At 39.9% G+C, this 19391-nt stretch overlaps 1 protein-coding gene across 1 annotated transcript; it reads right to left on the bottom strand.

The window, feature by feature from the left end:
* Nucleotides 1–10806: 10806 nt before the first annotated feature.
* Nucleotides 10807–18466, bottom strand: Serpinb9d (serine (or cysteine) peptidase inhibitor, clade B, member 9d). Its single transcript, NM_001107351.1, has 6 exons — nt 18350–18466; nt 17101–17244; nt 16525–16642; nt 14974–15116; nt 12525–12680; nt 10807–11211 (listed from the first exon to the last, which is right to left on the bottom strand). The coding sequence occupies exons 1-6, from the start codon at nt 18395–18397 to the stop codon at nt 10807–10809; spliced, it is 1014 nt and encodes a 337-aa protein (NP_001100821.1). The 5' UTR covers nt 18398–18466.
* Nucleotides 18467–19391: the final 925 nt, after the last annotated feature.

Below are 19391 nucleotides of genomic sequence, written 5' to 3'. Positions count from 1 at the left end.
AAGAGCCCAGGTCCAGACGGGTTTAGTGCAGAATTCTATCAAACCTTCATAGAAGACCTCATACCAATATTATCCAAACTATTCCACAAAATTGAAACAGATGGAGCCCTACCGAATTCCTTCTATGAAGCCACAATTACTCTTATACCTAAACCACACAAAGACACAACAAAGAAAGAGAACTTCAGACCAATTTCCCTTATGAATATCGACGCAAAAATACTCAATAAAATTCTGGCAAACCGAATTCAAGAGCACATCAAAACAATCATCCACCATGATCAAGTAGGCTTCATCCCAGGCATGCAGGGATGGTTTAATATACGGAAAACCATCAACGTGATCCATTATATAAACAAACTGAAAGAACAGAACCACATGATCATTTCATTAGATGCTGAGAAAGCATTTGACAAAATTCAACACCCCTTCATGATAAAAGTCCTGGAAAGAATAGGAATTCAAGGCCCATACCTAAACATAGTAAAAGCCATATACAGCAAACCAGTTGCTAACATTAAACTAAATGGAGAGAAACTTGAAGCAATCCCACTAAAATCAGGGACTAGACAAGGCTGCCCACTCTCTCCCTACTTATTCAATATAGTTCTTGAAGTTCTAGCCAGAGCAATCAGACAACAAAAGGAGATCAAAGGGATACAGATCGGAAAAGAAGAGGTCAAAATATCACTATTTGCAGATGACATGATAGTATATTTAAGTGATCCCAAAAGTTCCACCAGAGAACTACTAAAGCTGATAAACAACTTCAGCAAAGTGGCTGGGTATAAAATTAACTCAAATAAATCAGTTGCCTTCCTCTATACAAAAGAGAAACAAGCCGAGAAAGAAATTAGGGAAACGACACCCTTCATAATAGACCCAAATAATATAAAGTACCTCGGTGTGACTTTAACCAAGCAAGTAAAAGATCTGTACAATAAGAACTTCAAGACACTGAGGAAAGAAATTGAAGAAGACCTCAGAAGATGGAAAGATCTCCCATGCTCATGGATTGGCAGGATTAATATGGTAAAAATGGCCATTTTACCAAAAGCAATCTACAGATTCAATGCAATCCCCATCAAAATACCAATCCAATTCTTCAAAGAGTTAGACAGAACAATTTGCAAATTCATCTGGAATAACAAAAAACCTAGGATAGCTAAAGCTATCCTCAACAATAAAAGGACTTCAGGGGGAATCACTATCCCTGAACTCAAGCAGTATTACAGAGCAATAGTGATAAAAACTGCATGGTATTGGTACAGAGACAGACAGATAGACCAATGGAATAGAATTGAAGACCCAGAAATGAACCCACACACCTATGGTCACTTGATTTTTGACAAAGGAGCCAAAACCATTCAATGGAAAAAAGATAGTATTTTCAGCAAATGGTGCTGGTTCAACTGGAGGGCAACATGTAGAAGAATGCAGATCGATCCATCCTTATCACCCTGTACAAAGCTTAAGTCCAAGTGGATCAAGGACCTCCACATCAAACCAGACACACTCAAACTAATAGAAGAAAAACTAGGGAAGCATCTGGAACACATGGGCACTGGAAAAAATTTCCTGAACAAAACACCAATGGCTTATGCTCTAAGATCAAGAATCGACAAATGGGATCTCATAAAACTGCAAAGCTTCTGTAAGGCAAAGGACACTGTGGTTAGGACAAAACGGCAACCAACAGATTGGGAAAAGATCTTTACCAATCCTACAACAGATAGAGGCCTTATTTCCAAAATATACAAAGAACTCAAGAAGTTAGACCGCAGGGAAACAAATAACCCTATTAAAAAATGGGGTTCAGAGCTAAACAAAGAATTCACAGCTGAGGAATGCCGAATGGCTGAGAAACACCTAAAGAAATGTTCAACATCTTTAGTCATAAGGGAAATGCAAATCAAAACAACCCTGAGATTTCACCTCACACCAGTGCGATTGGCTAAGATCAAAAACTCAGGTGACAGCAGATGCTGGCGAGGATGTGGAGAAAGAGGAACACTCCTCCATTGTTGGTGGGATTGCAGACTGGTAAAACCATTCTGGAAATCAGTCTGGAGGTTCCTCAGAAAATTGGACATTGAACTGCCTGAGGATCCAGCTATACCTCTCTTGGGCATATACCCAAAAGATGCCTCAACATATAAAAGAGACACGTGCTCCACTATGTTCATCGCAGCCTTATTTATAATAGCCAGAAGCTGGAAAGAACCCAGATGCCCTTCAACAGAGGAATGGATACAGAAAATGTGGTACATCTACACAATGGAATATTACTCAGCTATCAAAAACAACGAGTTTATGAAATTCGTAGGCAAATGGTTGGAACTGGAAAATATCATCCTGAGTGAGCTAACCCAATCACAGAAAGACATACATGGTATGCACTCATTGATAAGTGGCTATTAGCCCAAATGCTTGAATTACCCTAGATCCCTAGAACAAACGAAACTCAAGACGGATGATCAAAATGTGAATGCTCTCTCTGCTCCCAGACCCGGTGAGAGAGAGACCCAACCGCCTGGTCAGGTGGGCACTCCTGAGGCTGCAGAGCGGAAGAGACCACCAACACTGCTCACCCCTGCCCACATCCCTGGCCCAAGAGGAAACTGTATAAGGCCTCTGGGCTCCCGTGGGGGAGGGCCCAGGAGCGGCAGGACTTCTGTGCCTGAGACACCACCGGAACCTGAAAGAAACAGACCGGATAAACAGTTCTCTGCACCCAAATCCCGTGGGAGGGAGAGCTAAACCTTCAGAGAGGCAGACAGGCCTGGGAAACCAGAAGAGACTGCTCCCTGCACACACATCTCGGACGCCAGAGGAAAAAGCCAAAGACCATCTGGAACCCTGGTGCACTGAAGCTCCCGGAAGGGGCGGCACAGGTCTTCCTGGTTGCTGCCGCTGCAGAGAGCCCCTGGGCAGCACCCCACGAGCGAACCTGAGCCTCGGGACCACAGGTAAGACCAAATTTTCTGCTGCAAGAAAGCTGCCTGGTGAACTCAAGACACAGGCCCACAAGAACAGCTGAAGACCTGTAAAGAGGAAAAACTACACGCCGGAAAGCAGAACACACTGTCCCCATAACTGACTGAAAGAGAGGAAAACAGGTCTACAGCACTCCTGACACACAGGCTTATAGGTCAGTCTAGCCACTGTCAGAAATAGCAGAACAAAGTAACACTAGAGATAATCTGATGGCGAGAGGCAAGCGCAGGAACCCAAGCAACAGAAACCAAGACTGCATGCCATCATCGGAGCCCAATTCTCCCGCCAAAACAAACATGGAATATCCAAACACACCAGAAAAGCAAGATCTAGTTTCAAAATCATATTTGATCATGATGCTGGAGGACTTCAGGAAAGACCTGAACACACTTAGGGAAGCACAGGAAAACATTAATAAACAAGTAAAAGCCTACAGAGAGGAATCGCAAAAATCCCTGAAAGAATTCCAGGAAAACACAATCAAACAGATAAAGGAATTAAAAATGGAAATAGAAGCAATCAAGAAAGAACACATGGAAACAACCCTGGATATAGAAAACCAAAAGAAGAGACAAGGAGCTGTAGATACAAGCTTCACCAACAGAGTACAAGAGATGGAAGAGAGAATCTCAGGAGCAGAAGATTCCATAGAAATCATTGACTCAACTGTCAAAGATAATGTAAAGCGGAAAAAGCTACTGGTCCAAAACATACAGGAAATCCAGGACTCAATGAGAAGATCAAACCTAAGGATAATAGGTATAGAAGAGAGTGAAGACTCCCAGCTCAAAGGACCAGTAAATATCTTCAACAAAATCATAGAAGAAAACTTCCCTAACCTAAAAAAAGAGATACCCATAGGCATACAAGAAGCCTACAGAACTCCAAATAGATTGGACCAGAAAAGAAACACCTCCCGTCACATAATTGTCAAAACACCAAACGCACAAAATAAAGAAAGAATATTAAAAGCAGTAAGGGAAAAAGGTCAAGTAACATATAAAGGGAGACCTATCAGAATCACACCAGACTTCTCGCCAGAAACTATGAAGGCCAGAAGATCCTGGACTGATGTCATACAGACCCTAAGAGAACACAAATGCCAGCCCAGGTTACTGTATCCAGCAAAACTCTCAATTAACATTGATGGAGAAACCAAGATATTCCATGACAAAACCAAATTTACACAATATCTTTCTACAAATCCAGCACTACAAAGGATAATAAATGGTAAAGCCCAACATAAGGAGGCAAGCTATACCCTAGAAGAAGCAAGAAACTAATCGTCTTGGCAACAAAACAAAGAGAATGAAAGCACACAAACATAACCTCACATCCAAATATGAATATAAAGGGAAACAATAATCACTATTCCTTAATATCTCTCAATATCAATGGCCTCAACTCCCCAATAAAAAGACATAGATTAACAAACTGGATACGCAACGAGGACCCTGCATTCTGCTGCCTACAGGAAACACACCTCAAAGACAAAGACAGACACTACCTCAGAGTGAAAGGCTGGAAAACAACTTTCCAAGCAAATGGTCAGAAGAAGCAAGCTGGAGTAGCCATTCTAATATCAAATAAAATCAATTTCCAACTAAAAGTCATCAAAAAAGATAAGGAAGGACACTTCATATTCATCAAAGGAAAAATCCACCAAGATGAACTCTCAATCCTAAATATCTATGCCCCAAATACAAGGGCACCTACATACGTAAAAGAAACCTTACTAAAGCTCAAAACACAAGTTGCACCTCACACAATAATAGTGGGAGATTTCAACACCCCACTCTCATCAATGGACAGATCATGGAAACAGAAATTAAACAGTGATGTCGACAGACTAAGAGAAGTCATGAGCCAAATGGACTTAACGGATATTTATAGAACATTCTATCCTAAAGCAAAAGGATATACCTTCTTCTCAGCTCCTCATGGTACTTTCTCCAAAATTGACCATATAATTGGTCAAAAAACGGGCCTCAACAGGTACAGAAAGTTAGAAATAATCCCATGCGTGCTATCGGACCACCACGGCCTAAAACTGGTCTTCAATAACAATAAGGGAAGAATGCCCACATATACGTGGAAACTGAACAATGCTCTACTCAATGATAACCTGGTCAAGGAAGAAATAAAGAAAGAAATTAAAAACTTTTTAGAATTTAATGAAAATGAAGATACAACATACTCAAACTTATGGGACACAATGAAAGCTGTGCTAAGAGGAAAACTCATAGCGCTGAGTGCCTGCAGAAAGAAACAGGAAAGAGCATATGTCAGCAGCTTGACAGCACACCTAAAAGCTCTAGAACAAAAAGAAGCAAATACACCCAGGAGGAGTAGAAGGCAGGAAATAATCAAACTCAGAGCTGAAATCAACCAAGTAGAAACAAAAAGGACCATAGAAAGAATCAACAGGACCAAAAGTTGGTTCTTTGAGAAAATCAACAAGATAGATAAACCCTTAGCCAGACTAACGAGAGGACACAGAGAGTGCGTCCAAATTAACAAAATCAGAAATGAAAAGGGAGACATAACTACAGATTCAGAGGAAATTCAAAAAATCATCAGATCTTACTATAAAAACCTATATTCAACAAAATTTGAAAATCTTCAGGAAATGGACTATTTCCTAGACAGATACCAGGTATCAAAGTTAAATCAGGAACAGATAAACCAGTTAAACAACCCCATAACTCCTAAGGAAATAGAAGCAGTCATTAAAGGTCTCCCAACCAAAAAGAGCCCAGGTCCAGATGGGTTTAGTGCAGAATTCTATCAAACCTTCATAGAAGACCTCATACCAATATTATCCAAACTATTCCACAAAATTGAAACAGATGGAGCCCTACCGAATTCCTTCTACGAATCTACAATTACTCTTATACCTAAACCACACAAAGACACAACAAAGAAAGAGAACTTCAGACCAATTTCCCTTATGAATATCGACGCAAAAATACTCAATAAAATTCTGGCAAACCGAATTCAAGAGCACATCAAAACAATCATCCACCATGATCAAGTAGGCTTCATCCCAGGCATGCAGGGATGGTTTAATATACGGAAAACCATCAACGTGATCCATTATATAAACAAACTGAAAGAACAGAACCACATGATCATTTCATTAGATGCTGAGAAAGCATTTGACAAAATTCAACACCCCTTCATGATAAAAGTCCTGGAAAGAATAGGAATTCAAGGCCCATACCTAAACATAGTAAAAGCCATATACAGCAAACCAGTTGCTAACATTAAACTAAATGGAGAGAAACTTGAAGCAATCCCACTAAAATCAGGGACTAGACAAGGCTGCCCACTCTCTCCCTACTTATTCAATATAGTTCTTGAAGTTCTAGCCAGAGCAATCAGACAACAAAAGGAGATCAAAGGGATACAGATCGGAAAAGAAGAGGTCAAAATATCACTATTTGCAGATGATATGATAGTATATTTAAGGGATCCCAAAAGTTCCACCAGAGAACTACTAAAGCTGATAAACAACTTCAGCAAAGTGGCTGGGTATAAAATTAACTCAAATAAATCAGTTGCCTTCCTCTATACAAAAGAGAAACAAGCCGAGAAAGAAATTAGGGAAACGACACCCTTCATAATAGACCCAAATAATATAAAGTACCTCGGTGTGACTTTAACCAAGCAAGTAAAAGATCTGTACAATAAGAACTTCAAGACACTGAAGAAGGAAATTGAAGAAGACCTCAGAAGATGGAAAGATCTCCCATGCTCATGGATTGGCAGGATTAATATAGTAAAAATGGCCATTTTACCAAAAGCAATCTACAGATTCAATGCAATCCCCATCAAAATACCAATCCAATTCTTCAAAGAGTTAGACAGAACAATTTGCAAATTCATCTGGAATAACAAAAAACCCAGGATAGCCAAAGCTATCCTCAACAATAAAAGGACTTCAGGGGGAATCACTATCCCTGAACTCAAGCAGTATTACAGAGCAATAGTGATAAAAACTGCATGGTATTGGTACAGAGACAGACAGATAGACCAATGGAATAGAATTGAAGACCCAGAAATGAACCCACACACCTATGGTCACTTGATTTTTGACAAAGGAGCCAAAACCATCCAATGGAAAAAAGATAGCATTTTCAGCAAATGGTGCTGGTTCAACTGGAGGGCAACATGTAGAAGAATGCAGATCGATCCATGCTTATCACCCTGTACAAAGCTTAAGTCGAAGTGGATCAAGGACCTCCACATCAAACCAGACACACTCAAACTAATAGAAGAAAAACTAGGGAAGCATCTGGAACACATGGGCACTGGAAAAAATTTCCTGAACAAAACACCAATAGCTTATGCTCTAAGATCAAGAATTGACAAATGGGATCTCATAAAACTGCAAAGCTTCTGTAAGGCAAAGGACACTGTGGTTAGGACAAAACGGCAACCAACAGATTGGGAAAAGATCTTTACCAACCCTACAACAGATAGAGGCCTTATATCCAAAATATACAAAGAACTCAAGAAGTTAGACCGCAGGGAAACAAATAACCCTATTAAAAAATGGGGTTCAGAGCTAAACAAAGAATTCACAGCTGAGGAATGCCGAATGGCTGAGAAACACCTAAAGAAATGTTCAACATCTTTAGTCATAAGGGAAATGCAAATCAAAACAACCCTGAGATTTCACCTCACACCAGTGCGATTGGCTAAGATCAAAAACTCAGGTGACAGCAGATGCTGGCGAGGTTGTGGAGAAAGAGGAACACTCCTCCATTGTTGGTGGGATTGCAGACTGGTAAAACCATTCTGGAAATCAGTCTGGAGGTTCCTCAGAAAATTGGACATTGAACTGCCTGAGGATCCAGCTATACCTCTCTTGGGCATATACCCAAAAGATGCCTCAACATATAAAAGAGACACGTGCTCCACTATGTTCATCGCAGCCTTATTTATAATAGCCAGAAAATGGAAAGAACCCAGATGCCCTTCAACAGAGGAATGGATACAGAAAATGTGGTACATCTACACAATGGAATACTACTCAGCTATCAAAAACAACGAGTTTATGAAATTCGTAGGCAAATGGTTGGAACTGGAAAATATCATCCTGAGTGAACTAACCCAATCACAGAAAGACATACATGGTATGCACTCATTGATAAGTGGCTATTAGCCCAAATGCTTGAATTACCCTAGATCCCTAGAACAAACGAAACTCAAGACGGATGATCAAAATGTGAATGCTTCACTCCTTCTTTAAATGAGGAAAAAGAATACCCTTGGCAGGGAAGGGAGAGGCAAAGATTAAAACAGAGACTGAAGGAACACCCATTCACAGCCTGTCCCACATTTGGCCCATACATATACAGCCACCCAATTGGACTAGATGGATGAAGCAAAGAAGTGCAGACCGACAGGAGCCGGATGTAGATCGCTCCTGAGAGACACAGCCAGAATACAGCAAATACAGAGGCGAATGCCAGCAGCAAACCACTGAACTGAGAATAGGTCCCCTATTGAAGGAATCAGAGAAAGAACTGGAAGAGCTTGAAGGGGCTCGAGACCCCAAAAGTACAACAATGCCAAGCAACCAGAGCTTCCAGGGACTAAGCCACTACCTAAAGACTATACATGGACTGACCCTGGACTCTGACCCCATAGGTAGCAATGAATATCCTAGTAAGAGCACCAGTGGAAGGGGAAGCCCTGGGTCCTGCTAAGACTGAACCCCCAGTGAACTAGTCTATGGGGGGAGGGCGGCAATGGTGGGAGGGTTGGGAGGGGAACACCCATAAGGAAGGGGAGGGGGGAGGGGGATGTTTGCCCGGAAACCGGGAAAGGGAATAACACTCGAAATGTATATAAGAAATACTCAAGTTAATAAAAAAAAAAAAATGTGAATGCTTCACTCCTTCTTTAAATGAGGAAAAAGAATACCCTTGGCAGGGAAGGGAGAGGCAAAGATTAAAACAGAGACTGAAGGAACACCCATTCAGAGCCTGCCCCACATGTGGCCCATACATATACAGCCACCCAATTAGACAAGATGGATGAAGCAAAGAAGTGCAGACCGACAGGAGCCGGATGTAGATCGCTCCTGAGAGACACAGCCAGAATACAGCAAATATAGAGGCGAATGCCAGCAGCAAACCACTGAACTGAGAATAGGTCCCCTATTGAAGGAATCAGAGAAAGAACTGGAAGAGCTTGAAGGGGCTCGAGACCCCAAAAGTACAACAATGCCAAGCAACCAGAGCTTCCAGGGACTAAGCCACTACCTAAAGACTATACATGGACTGACCCTGGACTCTGACCCCATAGGTAGCAATGAATATCCTAGTAAGAGCACCAGTGGAAGGGGAAGCCCTGGGTCCTGCTAAGACTGAACCCACAGTGAACTAGTCTATGGGGGGAGGGCGGCAATGGGGGGAGGGTTGGGAGGGGAACACCCATAAGGAAGGGGAGGGGGGAGGGGGATGTTTGCCCGGAAACCGGGAAAGGGAATAACACTCGAAATGTATATAAGAAATACTCAAGTTAATAAAAAAAAAAAATGGAAAAAAAAAAAAAAAAAAAAAAAAAAAAAGAAGGAAAGGGGTAGTGGTTAGGGGGCTGATGGACAGAAAACCAGGAAAGGGAATATCATTTGAAATGTAAATAAGAAATACCCAATTTAATAAAAATGGAAGAAATAAAATAAGGCATGTTAATTTATATATTTTTAAAAAATTTTTTGTGTGCGTGATTTTGAGTGATTGTACCATGTACATTCAAAAGCTATTGAAGCTTAAAAAGGCCATTAGCATCCCTGTACTCCAGTCAGAGGAAGTGTCAAGCAGCCAGTTTATTTTGGACTTCTGGAAGAGCTGTAAGTTCTCCGAACTTCTGAGTCATGTCTTCTTTGTTAACAGAGTGAAGTCATTTATTTACCTGTAAGTGGTAGAGCCTGGGCCGTATGGCATTGATGAACCTTGTCCACTGATAACATAAGATGTGGTTGTGGGAGAATCTAGGATCCAGAAAGTTACCAGATAAAGCAACCCCTCTAAGGGGTTCAATTAAAATTTAAAGTACACACATGATTAGATTAGTGATAAGAGGAAATTTATTTTGAAATGGCTTTTAAGGTCTTCAAAGAATTTAACTGTTATTGTTACTGATAGAGAAACCTAGTAGTTTACAGAAGCATGAATTCTTCATGTAGGAAATGTGCTAATCAAGGTAGTTGTCATGACAACTAGATAAACTGAGAGCAGATAGAAAAGTCCAGAACTTAGAAGACCACACTGTAGCTGTCCCCAAACCTACACAGTGTTGGCCATATAGCTGGTGAGTAGTGGGCAGAAAGGAAAATAAATTTCAAATGTTCGCTATGGATCAGTCACAAGGAAAACTGCAGTAGCCAGCATCTCCCACAGAAGCATTTATTAGGATGCCATCAGGTGAAGCAAATGATGGCAAATTTATGGTACCAGGAATGTATGGTGTACAAACGTGGCATAGACTCTCTGAGCAGTGAGAGCGGGTTTATTCAGGCTTACTTTAGGGGACTCTGTAGGCTATCTTTTGGATTACCTTTGTATCCTAAACAAGAGAGGTAACCATAACACTCTGTGGTCACTCTGTGACCTGGCTAAGAGCTCAGATAAGTGTCTGGACAGGAAGAGATGAATGTAGACATCATAATATCAGACTGAAAAGAAGAAATTTGCCTCATCTTGGAAGAAGGTATTCCCTTATTTGCCCACCCTACCAGAGATGTAGCATTGTTGGGGATAAAGAGGGAACTTTCCCCACATAGTGAATGTGAGTTTATGGAGATGAGAACCTGCCACAGAACAGGATGCTGTTGGTTTGATTGTGCCTGATGAAGAAAAGGAAGGGGCGATCAGCACAGAAAGTTGGGGTATATTCACTACAACTGTAACAACAGTCAGCTGCAGATGCTGCAGCAGCCTCAGTTCCTTCTTCATTGACCTCTACCACACACTCGTGAACAAACTTGGACACACACAGGTCTTTCTCAGGACACATTCCAGATAAGTCAGCCTTGATCTCACTGAAGACATCAATCATTCCCAAATGCTGGAACAGGGCTGTCATATCATATTGCTCTTGCAGTTGAAATTTTGGAAGGTAAACATAAACCTCAGTGCTGTATATAAACTCTGGTTTGGTCCAAGCTGTTAATTTCTCAAAAGTGAGACTGCTTTCCACCTGACAAAGAAGAATTACAGATGTTCAGATTCAGAATTAACATCTTACCCAAGGCCCAACAGGTGTTTCCTGCTTATAGTGCATCATCATACAAGGGCACTACCTATTCACATGGCCAAGTAGCTGAGCCTTGAACAGTCCTGCTTGCTAGTGTGTTGCTTTCATTATACAAATGGACAATAAGCAGCCCATAGTAGGAAGATCTGGCTGTCCTCTCCTAAATCACTTCTGAAATATCTTTTATTCTGACACAGGAATATATCTGACAAGTGATTATGGTTTAGGTTGTGTTTTTCTTAATCTTATCTTAGTTTCAAAGATTCAAAGTTTCATTGCTGCTAAAATAAAAATTAAGTATTAGAAAAGAAAGGAGTTGATGAAAATCTAACTCAAACCCTATGAAAGTGATGCTACAGTTAGAGAGGTGCCTGGTGAGAACCGTGGGCAGGGGACTTCTTACAAGGTGAACTGGCTAGTTTTGTGTTTCAACTTGACACAAGCTGGACTTATCACAGAATAAGGAGCCTTAGTTCTGGAAATGCCTTCATGAGACCCAGATATAAGACATTTTCTCAATTAGTGATCAAGGAGAGAGGACACAGCCCATTGTGGCTGGTGCCATGCCTGGGCTGGTCGTCTTCGGTTCTATACCAAATTAAGTTGAGCAAGCCAGGGGTATCAAGCCAGTAAGTTACATCCCTCCATGGCTTCTGCATCAGCTCCTGCTTCCTGACCTGCTTGATTCCCAGTCCTGACTTCCTTTGGTGATGAACAGCAATGTGGAAGTGTAAGCTGAATAAACCCTTTCCTCCCCACCTTGCTTCTTGGACCTGATGTGTGTGCAGGAATAAGAACCCTGACTAAGACACTTTAAGTCATGCATACTCCACTACCCACCATTCAGACGATGACTCACACACTGAGGCTTCCTCCTGCAAGGTCGCCCAAAATGTGTTACAGTGATCTACCTGACTATGTGCTCCTCAGTGTCAACTCTTGCCATCCTCATTTTTAGGTTAAAATGGAATATTGTTTTCTATATATGTTTATGTTTTAATATATTATAAAACCAACAAAGGTTATGATGTGGGTTATGTTTATGTAGGGGACTATGTTTCAAGTACTGTGCTAATTTTGTATTTGAGTTGCCTTGATTTTCTCACATCAGGTTTTCATCACCCATTCTAGTGATGAAGTTATTTCTTGTGACAAGGGCACAGAGTTCACAATGTGTGAGTAATAAGGACACAAGGACACTCAATTCTTCTTGAAGACATTTAGAGTGGTGAATGCTACCGAATCTCCTGGCTCACCTTTCTGATATCCACACCCTCATCTGGGAGCAGGACCATGAAACTCATTTCCATCCCTCTGTAGGGCATCACCAGTATTTGTGCTTGAATTTCCTTCACATAGGCGACGTCAAATGTCTCTTCTTGCCACATCATCTGCACTGGCTTTGTTTCTTTCTGAGAAGGTGAATTTATGACATCAAATATACCATTGAGAGAGGCTAGAAGGTTTCCAAATGAGCTGTGGTTAATTCCTGCCATATTTTCTGCACTCACAGTGAAAACAATATTCATGTTCAGGTATACATGTCTGTAAAGCCTGTCAGCCTCTTCCTGCTTCCATTAAAATAATTGAAAGTAGAGACTGGGCTGTCTCTGTTAGGGTTTTTACTGCTATGATAAGACACCATGACCAAAAGCACTTGGGAAGTGCTTCCTATTAGGACTCTCAGTCCCATTTGATCATAAAATGAATTCAGAGCGGGAACTCAGGAAGAAGCCATGGAAATGCTACTTATTAGCTTTTTCCACATGGCTTTTCAGCCCGTGTTTTTACCCAACTCAGAATCACCTACCCAGCGTTGGCATTGTCACTGTGTGTTTTGACCTTCTCCATCAATGGTTAATTAAGAGAGTGACCGACAGACTTGCCTCTGGGGCAATCTTATGGAGACAATTTCTCCATGTACAATTCTTCTTTTCAAATGGTTTTAGCTTGTGTAATATTTCCAAAGCAACAACCAGGACAGGGAAGAACTATAGATGATGCTATACAGCAAAAGAATGTGCCATCGAATAGTACTATTTTAAAAATCCTTCTTGGGTTAAAATGCTCTAGAAATCCTCATATTCCATGGGTTTTTCAACATGGTGGCAGTCCTGAGAGCAGACCAAATCTTTAGGTGGTAGGGCCTAATGGCTCAAAGTTAGTTTTGGGGTCAAGTGAAGGGAAGATTGGCACTGCAGCCCTTTCTATACCTCTTTTTTGTTTCCTGACTGGAGTTGGGTAAACAAGCGTCCACCAGAGCAGTACCACCAGGCTATACTATACTAGCACAACCTGGAGTTATTCTGATAACTGATGCAGGCTTGCACTTCTGGAACTATGAGCCATAATAAAAAATTCCTCGGTTTAAGTGGATTATCTCAGAATGTTAGCTATGCTAATATAAAGATGACTAAAACATCAGAAGTAGGATTTTCACCATTCAAAATTGACAACAATTACAAATAATGAAACAGCACAATCAATAATAAATAACAGAAAATAACTAACTTAGAACAAAATACTTTCATAGTGCTCTGAACAAGAATACAGAAAGATACATCTTCTCAAAAAATAGCCTGGTCCCAGAAGCACACATGATCAAAGGTTCAAGATGGATCGCAACCTTACAGCCCACTATAACCCTGAAAGGTGAAGAACACAAACAGTCACAGGCTTAGGGCAGAGCTATATTCTGATAGTCCATTAGAAGGAAATGAGATCTCAAATTAAACCACTACAACACGGAAAACATATGGACATATTTCTATGGATCTATGTGATGCAGTAACAGTCTGAGGACACCTCACAAAACATCAATTTATTCCTCTATGGATTACAAGTTGGGGCCTTCTGGACAGAGTTTTGTGTATCCCCTTGTGATTTAATTGTTTTGATTCTGATAATCCATAGGTAGATTTTAACTGCAGAAGTAGGACACTTGAGAAGTTTTTAATTACAGTGGTATAGTAAACATGAAAATGTCCTACTTACATTTCCCACTTTAAAAAAATCTCAATTTTAAAGAATTTTTTGAATTATTTCAAATAAAAATTCAACAGGGAGTTTAAATTTCACAAGGTTGAAAACTATATTAAATTATATGTTTTAGTTATAGGGAAATGTTTTAATATCTATGTAAATAGATGCTTTACTCTAATTAAAAGTGACATTTAATCACTTATGTTCAATATTAAAAAGGCATAAATATGCTTAATAATGATAAATTAGCCAGTAATATAAAATTAGCATTTTAAGTAAAAATATTATGCTATATAAATGTTTGTTTATACCTTTCTACTCTTACTCATGCTCCATACATTTAGTATATTACCTTAGCAGCACAGTTTTGGCATTCTTGACCTTTAACGAAAATCTGTTTCTATTATGGTTTTATGAGGAATGATCAGAAGCAGTATGAACCATTAACAGAATGCACAATCACAAAGACAGGAAACACTGTTTGTTCACATAATTTCTATTTATGAAGTTTAACCTTGCTTTCCTGAATATAAGACTCAAATGATTTTAGGTGTTTTCCTGATTTTTTTTCTTTGCAGGCTGAGGATCAAGACCAGCATCCTACAGACTCTACATGTAGATTAACAGTTTCTACCATGCAACCCTGAGCTACACATTCAGGACTAAGTTTTCTTTGCAATTTCTTTATCACATTAACAAGAGCTTTAAGATACTGTTTCTTACCTTGTTTATTTTAAAGGGCATTTCCATGGTGAACTCTTTATCAAAGCAGTGAAGCCATGATCCTTGGAAATATAATGCATTGACCATAATCAATTTGGTCTCTGAGCCAACTGAATCACTTGATAACAGCTCTGGAATTTTGCCTTTGGAGAAAGCAAAGACTTCATTCAGGTTCGTTTTATGCACATGTGAGACATAAACTGATATGACATCTGAGCTGATCGATACATCATTTTTTCAAGTTGACTCAATTTATTAAACATATTAAAAAATAAATCAAAATGAAACAGCAACAACCATGTTTGACTAGAAGTCATACACATTGGAGGAACATGATTTGCAAGTCCCTTAAGGAAAGCACTTCGGGAAATGGAGAAAAAGAGAGTCCACGATGAAGAACAAATCAAGCAAAAATGTGGGATGGAGTTGGGGGAAGACATAGTTAGTTGCCTGGGGTGGCTAATGATACTTGCTATCTTGATTAAGTCTGGAATCTGCTAAAAGGCATGTCTCTGTATGGATCTATGAGGACATTTCCCAGAAAGAGTAACTGATGGAGAGGAAAATCTCCTGGGTAGACATTGTCCTTCTTGTGCTTCCAGATAAAAAGTTCTGAGAGAGAAGTAGCACTTCAATGTCTATTGGCCTTCAGTCCTTTCTGGAGATGGTATCTACATTGTTTATATCACTGTATCTGTCAAATTTTTCTGGCACTGGTACCCAGTAGCTTGGGCCATCATCCGATCTTAAGAGTATATATGATTTCAATAAGAAATGGGAAAATATTTGATGAATTCAATAAAAGGTTCTCATTCTTTATACTTTGTGTTTTCAAAGAAATAGGAATATATCAGGTGATACAGAAGCCTCTGACTGGTTAAAATCTCAATAACCTGAATGATCTCAGAGACCTGTGCAGGAACCTGTCATTTCTGACATCAAAACATGGAAGGTTCTACTGCAAATCTGAGGCTCTTTTAAGTAACCATAACTGAGCAGTCATGACAGAGTGTTGTCCATGGAAATCAAGTGTAGAATCATCAAATGTATGTAAGGGAATAGATACAGGAACTATGGAAGCAGAAACAGGAATCTTCTCTAGGTGTAAATCTGATGAGAGCTAAAACAACACAGACTGTGCTAAGAATCAGCCATATGAATGGATTATGGGGAAGGTCTACCCATGAATCTCCATCTCAGGGATAATGAAGTTGCAAGACTTTTGAACACTGCAACCCACCAATGACTTCAAAGGTAAAGTGTTTTTCTGAAAATGAGGCCCATAACCACCCACAACATTCTTTCCCAATAAAAACATACAAACAATTTCTAGTTTTAAAATCTGTGTCAAGTACAATCTCCATCAATTCCCTGAACACTATGTTATACTTAGTGTCTAGGTTGGTCAATATAATTTCGATTCTGAAATAACAATGAGATCATTCCGTGATGGTTGGAAGGTGAATTAAAGAAAGATGAGGGAATGAAGATGACAGAACAGTGGACGGAAAGGACAAGAATATGGGATGTGAAGTACCATGAAATTCTGACCTTCAGTCTGTTTGGAGACCCACGTGTTTATGTGTTTCCTTGACTCCTCTGCAGCTTTGGCAAAGGAGAGCTGCTCTATCTCTGAATTATAGAATCGAAGACAGGACTCCTTATAGGTCTTTAGAAAGAAATGTTCAGGGAGGTAACATTGCAAAATAAAATGTTAGCAAGCTTTTCAACATTCTTATTAATATAGCATTAATAAAATGAAATTAAATGAATGTGGATATCACTCTAAACACCAAACATCTTCAGGTATTAGGTTTTGTAAGTGGGAATTATGAGACCTAAACAAAAATTACAAGTTGTGAAATTTAAAATATTTCCAGATTTCATTATAGAATTGTTTCCTTTGATGAAGGTTAGGTTGGCGAATCTTCCCATGTAGCCTAGGCTGTAACCCAGAACTCATGAGCTTCCTGTCCCAGACTTCTAAGTACTGGTTTATAGATGTCTACCTACACAGTGGCTAGTACTTCAGCCTTGTTTTTCTCAGTTTCTCTAGGATCTTTCTCCTTGGTTCTATGCAACAAGCATTTGGGATACAACTATTATCATTCTACTGATGTAACTTACTGGGACTAATTTACAAGTATTCTCTGCAAAGAGCCTGTTGGCTATTCTAAGGCAGTAGTGGCTTTTTGGCTTGTTCAGGTTGTGAAGAAGCAACTGGAAGTCCTTATGGATGTCTTCATCGGGATGTTTGTTTAAATTAAGTGCCTGAGAAGGAAAAGATGAAAGATTTTCAGGTCAGCAATGAACCATTTTAGTTGCAAAAGGAATTTCAAGCCAAAGAGATTTCTCAGGTAGCCATGTTCAGACAGATTGGCTCTGATGCAAGACAGTTTGTTATTGGTACAATTCAAAGCTGGTATTGCCCTTCCTTCCCAGTGACTCATTACACATTTGTTTGTATAAAAACAAGATCAATAGAAGCATCCCATTTTCAAATAATTTCAACATCTTTTTTTGCCCATTGCAGTACTTCTGACTCACCTACTTTCTCAATTATGCTAGGAAGAGTTCTGCCACTCAGTTATAATCACAATCCCCTTCTTTCTTTAAAACAAAACTATAAAAGAACAAAGGAACTTTTCATTTGAAATAAAAATTTCTCAGGCTAGCCCAGGATTTGGCATCTTCCTATCAAAGAATCCTTAAGAGTTGGATTTAAAGGTCTTGGACACCAGACATGTATGCATTATATATGCAACATTTTCTAAGCTAAATCTGAATAAAATTTTGAGTTTTCCCCCAATATTATTTGTCAAATTCATTGCCTTTAAAGCAGCATTAACAGAGGAGTTTCTGTATTCTAGTCTCTTTAACTCAGGCTACATCAAACACTATGTCAGGATTTAGGATTAACCCAGACACCAATCTCAGTCAGGTCTTGATTGTTTATAGAACACACATTCTAAGATTGATTAATCATTGATGTAGCCATGGTACAACAGGTAAGCTCGTATACTGGGCAGTTCTCTGGACTAGGTTTTAGTGTGGGAAAATGACAAAGTTCATTTTTCTACATTTAGGTGGTTTAGAAAAAGCAGTTCTATCTGAACTTTAACCTGATTGGCTGTGTCTACAGGCAGGAATCCTAAAGAGCTTCCAGAGTCCAACAGGTTCCAAGGAAAGTACTACATGTGTTATCGTCAGGGGAAGAAATATTAGGTTAGAATAAGTTCGTGAACTATAAAATGAAGGTTAAGTCAATATGGCATAACTAGGGTCAGGCCTTAACATTTAAAATTTAACACCTACTGATCCATCTCAAGCAGCTCTTTTGCACGTGGAAAAGGTGTGGTTTTGACCGGGAACATACCTGAGATATCTGGACTGCAGTGTCTCCCTTTGCCCCCAAGAGCACCATAGCTAGAGCAGATGAGATGCTCACAGGAGAATAACATACATTTTTTGAAGGGTTGTCTTGACACAAGATCTTGAAAAGATGGATGGCAAAGGTGCCATTTGCTTCAGACAGAGTATTCATGATGAAGAGTCTGGAGGCAAAGGGCAAATTGAACACAACACAGAGCTGAAGTTTCATTGTGAGGAAAGGAAATCTGAGGTTCTACTTCTGGCTGTCATTTCAAAGCTCATAGGAATTTTATGGATTTAAAAAATTCATTCTCACTTAAGGTCCTTCTAATATTCAGGTTATTAGGTAAGCATGGATAAAGCATGAACCCAAACTAGCTTCCTTCTCGTTGGCATAGGTAGAAAGAAACATTATCATGAATGCATATCCAGTACAGCTAAATAGCTGCTTTCTTCTGAAGAATGTTGAATTGAGGATCAAAAGAAAAAGGAAAAGAGAAAGTAAGGGAAGAAAACAGTCATGAGCATCTAGCCCCCTTAGCCTGGCTGTGGATCTCCACATCCTGGATTTGGCCTGTGAAGAAAAATTCTGTGATATCTAGGCACGCATTGAAGAGTGCCTTTCACAGTTGCCATCTGCAGCACAGTAAAGACACCGGGATGTAAGATGAGACAAATAGACAAGCTAGTGTTTTCTCCTCTGCCGTAAAGCAGGCACCATCCCCTGCATTGTCTGCTCAGGGGACATGGAGTCAGCTGCAAGCAGCCAGGCTGCTTTTCTCTTTTGCATCCCTCACCTCCAAGATGAGTGGATCACTTGGCCCAGATTAAGTGACTGCTCCTGATACCTTAACTCATTTCTGATTTACTGTGCATCCCATGGCTGTGCTCCAGCTGTCCTATGACATCTGAATTCTGAAAGTATCTTCCAGCATTCTTCCTACTGTGCTAAAATGCAAAACAAAAGCCCAGGGAGCCTCAGAACACCACAACCCATACTTCTTTCCATTCCTCAGACATCCTGAGAGCATAATTACATTCTTGAG

The sequence above is a fragment of the Rattus norvegicus genome, chromosome 17, assembly GCF_021556685.1.
Source record: "Rattus norvegicus strain SHRSP/BbbUtx chromosome 17, alternate assembly SHRSP_T2T, whole genome shotgun sequence".
NCBI classification, from domain to species: domain Eukaryota; kingdom Metazoa; phylum Chordata; class Mammalia; order Rodentia; family Muridae; genus Rattus; species Rattus norvegicus.
Note: the sequence above shows the minus strand (reverse complement) of the source record. Positions and strands in the feature narration are given on the sequence as shown.

What these genes read in the sequence shown, in the direction of transcription:
- Serpinb9d (NM_001107351.1), bottom strand. Translation starts at nt 18,397, where the DNA reads ATGGTGCTCTTGGGGGCAAAGGGAGACACTGCAGTCCAGATATCTCAG. An exon ending in ATACTTGTAAATTAGTCCCA is followed by an intron (nt 16,643 to 17,100) that starts GTAAGTTACATC and finishes TTCTTTCTAAAG; the next exon opens with ACCTATAAGGAGTCCTGTCT. An exon ending in TGCCCTTTAAAATAAACAAG is followed by an intron (nt 12,681 to 14,973) that starts GTAAGAAACAGT and finishes TCACCTTCTCAG; the next exon opens with AAAGAAACAAAGCCAGTGCA.